The 3,314-nt window shown below is 63.8% G+C and overlaps 1 protein-coding gene across 1 annotated transcript; it reads right to left on the reverse strand.

Moving 5' to 3' along the window:
- Nucleotides 1-378: 378 nt before the first annotated feature.
- Nucleotides 379-2,846, reverse strand: ETH_00027540 (uncharacterized protein; the record flags this gene model as incomplete). The annotated part of the gene is made up of 1 exon (XM_013379017.1): nucleotides 379-2,846. A coding segment is annotated over one exon (2,468 nt), but the record flags the coding sequence as incomplete, so codon positions are not given.
- Between the last annotated feature and the right edge of the window lie 468 nt (nucleotides 2,847-3,314).

Genomic DNA, 3,314 nt, shown 5'->3' on the forward strand with positions numbered 1-3,314 from the left:
CTGCTGCTGCTGTTGCTGCTGCTGCTGGATTTGCTGCTGCGCCTGCGTCCTTCTCTCCCGCCTTCGTTGCTGTTGACCCTTTTGCTGCTGCTGCTGCTTTTCCTGCTGCTGCAGCAGTTGCTGCTGTTGCTACTGCTGAATCCCTCTTTGGTGCTGTGCAGCAATTTGCCTAGCCACAGCGCTGCCCCTTTGCTGCAGTTGCTGCTGCTGCAGCTGCTGCTTCTGCTGCTGCAGATGCCGCTGCTAAAGCAGCTGCTATTTCTACTCCTTCAGCCGCTACGTCTATTGCTGCAGCGGCTGCCTCTTCTGCTGCAGCTGCAGCAGCAGCAGCAGCACTTCCTGCTGCACTTCCTGCTGCTGCTGCTGCTGCTGCAGCGACTAGCACTCAGCGACGGCGGGCGGCTCCCCACCGCAAGTCAGTGCAGCAGGGCGCTGCTTCTTGGGAGAAGGTGGGGGCAGTGCTGCTGCTGCTGCTGCTGCTGCTGCAGGTCCTTGTTCTGCTGCTGCAGCAAGGCAGAAGGCTACGGACGCAGCGGTCTGTGCTGCAGCTGCTGCTGCACTTGCTGCTTGGAGCGCTGCCGCTGCCGCTGACTCAGCAGCTGTTGCTGCTGCTTCTGCTGCTGTTGCTGCTGTTGCTGCTGCTTGCAGAGCTGCCTCTGCTGCCTCTGCGTCCACACCCCCAAACAGCTGCTGCCCGTCAAGCTGCTGCTGGTGCTGCTGCTCTTGCGCGTTGCTGCTGTTGCGCTGCCTCTTGCCCCGCGGCGGTGGGGTGCAGCTGCCGTCTGCTGCTGCTGCTGCTGCTGTTGCTCCCACGCAGAGAGACGCAAGGGACACAGGCGCTGCTGCAGCAGCAGCTGCTGCTGCTGCTGTTGCTGCTGAACTTGCTAGGGCGGCCTCCCCGCTGCTGCAGCGCAAGGCCGCCGCAGCACTCTGAATTGCGTCTGCTGCTGCTGCTGCTGCAGCTGCTGCTGCAGCTCCGTCCTGGGCTCGAACTGCTGCTGCTGCTGCTTCTGCTCCCTGGGCGAGCGCTGCCGCAGCTGCGTCTCCTGCTTCTGCTGCTGCAGCAGCTGCTGCTGCTGCTGCTGCCTCCTCGAGCTTGGGGGGCAGCACCAAGCTGCTCTTGTCTCCTGTTGCTGCAGCACGAGTAGCAGCAAGAGACTGCAGCAGTTGCAGCACCTGGGGATTGCCGCAGGAAAGGTCAAGCGGGTTGTAAGCTGCTGCTGCTGCTGCTGCTACTTGGGGGGAGTAGGGGACCCCAGCCGCGGCCGACGCTGCTGCTGCTGCTGCTGCTGCTGCTTGGCCCTTGGCCAGCTGCTGCTGCCCGTCTGCTGCTGCGCCACTCGCGTGCTGCGCGTCTCTCTTTTGTCCCCTTTTGCAGCGCGAAGGTGGCGTTGCTGCTGCTGCTGCTGCTGGTGCTGCTGCTGCTGCTCCTCCAGTTAGCACGGAACCTCCGAGGGGCAGCGCAGCTAGCAGCGCAGCAGCAGCAGCTGCTGCGTCTTCGCCCTGCGCGTTTTGCTGCTGCTGTTGCTGCGGCCCGCACCCTGCTGCTGCTGCTGCTGCTCGGGGAGGAGACGATCCCGGGGAGGCGCTGCAGCCGAGGCCAGCGAAGGAGCCGTAGCCCTGCAGACACCGCTGCTGCTGCTGCTGCTGCTGCCTGCTGCTGCTGTCTTCTGTGTCTGCTGCTGCCAGCAGCCGCTGCCTCCTTGCCAGTTCTTCTCTTAGTCTTCTTTCTACTCTTTTTTGGTGTCCACTTTTCCACCTTTTCTTTGTTGCAGGGGTTTGTCCCCTTGCTGCTGCTGCTGCTGCTGCTGCTGCGCTGCTGCTGCTGCTGCTGCCCGGCTCCTGCTTCAGCTCCAGCGGCCCGCTGCTGCTGCTGCTGCACAGCGAAGCCAGGGACAGACACGGCGCCCCTTTAGGAACCCCTGCTGCTGCTGCTGCTGCTGCTGGCTGCTGCTGCGCGTTCACCAAGTCCAGCGGGTCCCCCACCAGCCCGCCGCCGTACGACAGCAGCAGGTCCGACGTGTTTGCTGCTGCTGCTGCTGCTGCTGCTGCTGCTGCTGCTGCTGCTGCTGGCGCTGTTGCCGCTGCAGCAGGGGGAAAGCCCCCCTCAGAGTGTGGCCCTGACGAGTCTGCAGCCAGCGGACACTCAATAGGAGACAGAGCTGCTGCTGCTGCTGCTGCTGCTGCTGCTGCTGGTGTTGCTGGCCCTGCTGCCGTAGGGGTCCCCGCGCCCCCCCCTGGTGCAGCAGCAGGTGCTGTGGCTGGGTCGGCCGCTGCTGCTGCTGCTGCTGCTGCTTCTGCTGCTGCAGCAACTGTCTTCTCCTCCTCTAGGGCCCCACACGTCGCCGCCGGGAGAGAGGGGACGAAAGGCGACTGCAGCGGCTGCCGAGCCATTAGCCGGCTGCTGCTGCTGCTGCTGCTGCTGCACTGCTGCTGCTGCTGCTGCGTGGCTGTGCACACAGCAGCAAGGCGGGAGGGGACAACACGACGAGCAGCCTCCGACTCTGCTGCTGCTGCTCGTGTCGCTATTCTTGCTGCTGCCGCTGCTGCTGCTCGTGTCGTGTTCTTGCTGCTCCTGCTGCTCCTGCTAGTGCTGCCACTGCTGCTGCTGCTACTGCTACTTCTGCTGCTGCTGCTGCTGCAACTTAAAGCCTCCGAAGCACAGAAGGCCCAGCTCCGTTTTGCCCGTGCTGCCGGTGCTGCAGGGGGGCCCCTCAGCTGCTCCTGCTGCTGCAGCAGGGATCTGCTACTGCTGCTGCTGCTGCGGCTGCTGCTGCTGCAGCTGTAGATCTCACGTACCTCGGGTAGGAGAGTTAGGCGGCGCGGGGAGACGCGGAGCGCAGAAGCTGGGCAGCAACGGTGGCGCTGCTGCTGCTGCTGCTGCTGCTGCTGCTGCGCAAAAGAGCGGCTTGAAAAAACAGCGAAGGGAGACCCCAGCTGATTAGATTACAGATAAGAGTTTGGGGTCTGGAGGACCTGAGGGCAGCAGGAAGGCACTGCTGCTGCTGCTGCTGCTGCTACAGCGGAGGGAGGGGGGCCTCTGCTGCAGCAGCTCCTGCTGCTGCTGCAGTGGGGTTCACGGCAGCCGCAAGTGAGGCAGCTAAATGTGTCTGCTTCTGAAAAACTCAAAAAATTAAAACCGATGTGATAGCGATACTGGGAACAAAGCCTTGCGGGCTGCTGCTGCTGCTGCTGCTGCTGCTGCTGCTGCAGTGGGAGGGGGGCCCTTGGTGGTTTGCCTCTGCTTGCTGCTGCCGCTGCTGCTGCTGTTGCTGCTACTGCTGCAGCAGCAGCTGCTGCAGTAGCAGCAGCTT

This window comes from Eimeria tenella, genomic scaffold (assembly GCF_000499545.2).
Source record: "Eimeria tenella Houghton genomic scaffold, Eth_scaff1307, whole genome shotgun sequence".
NCBI classification, from domain to species: domain Eukaryota; phylum Apicomplexa; class Conoidasida; order Eucoccidiorida; family Eimeriidae; genus Eimeria; species Eimeria tenella.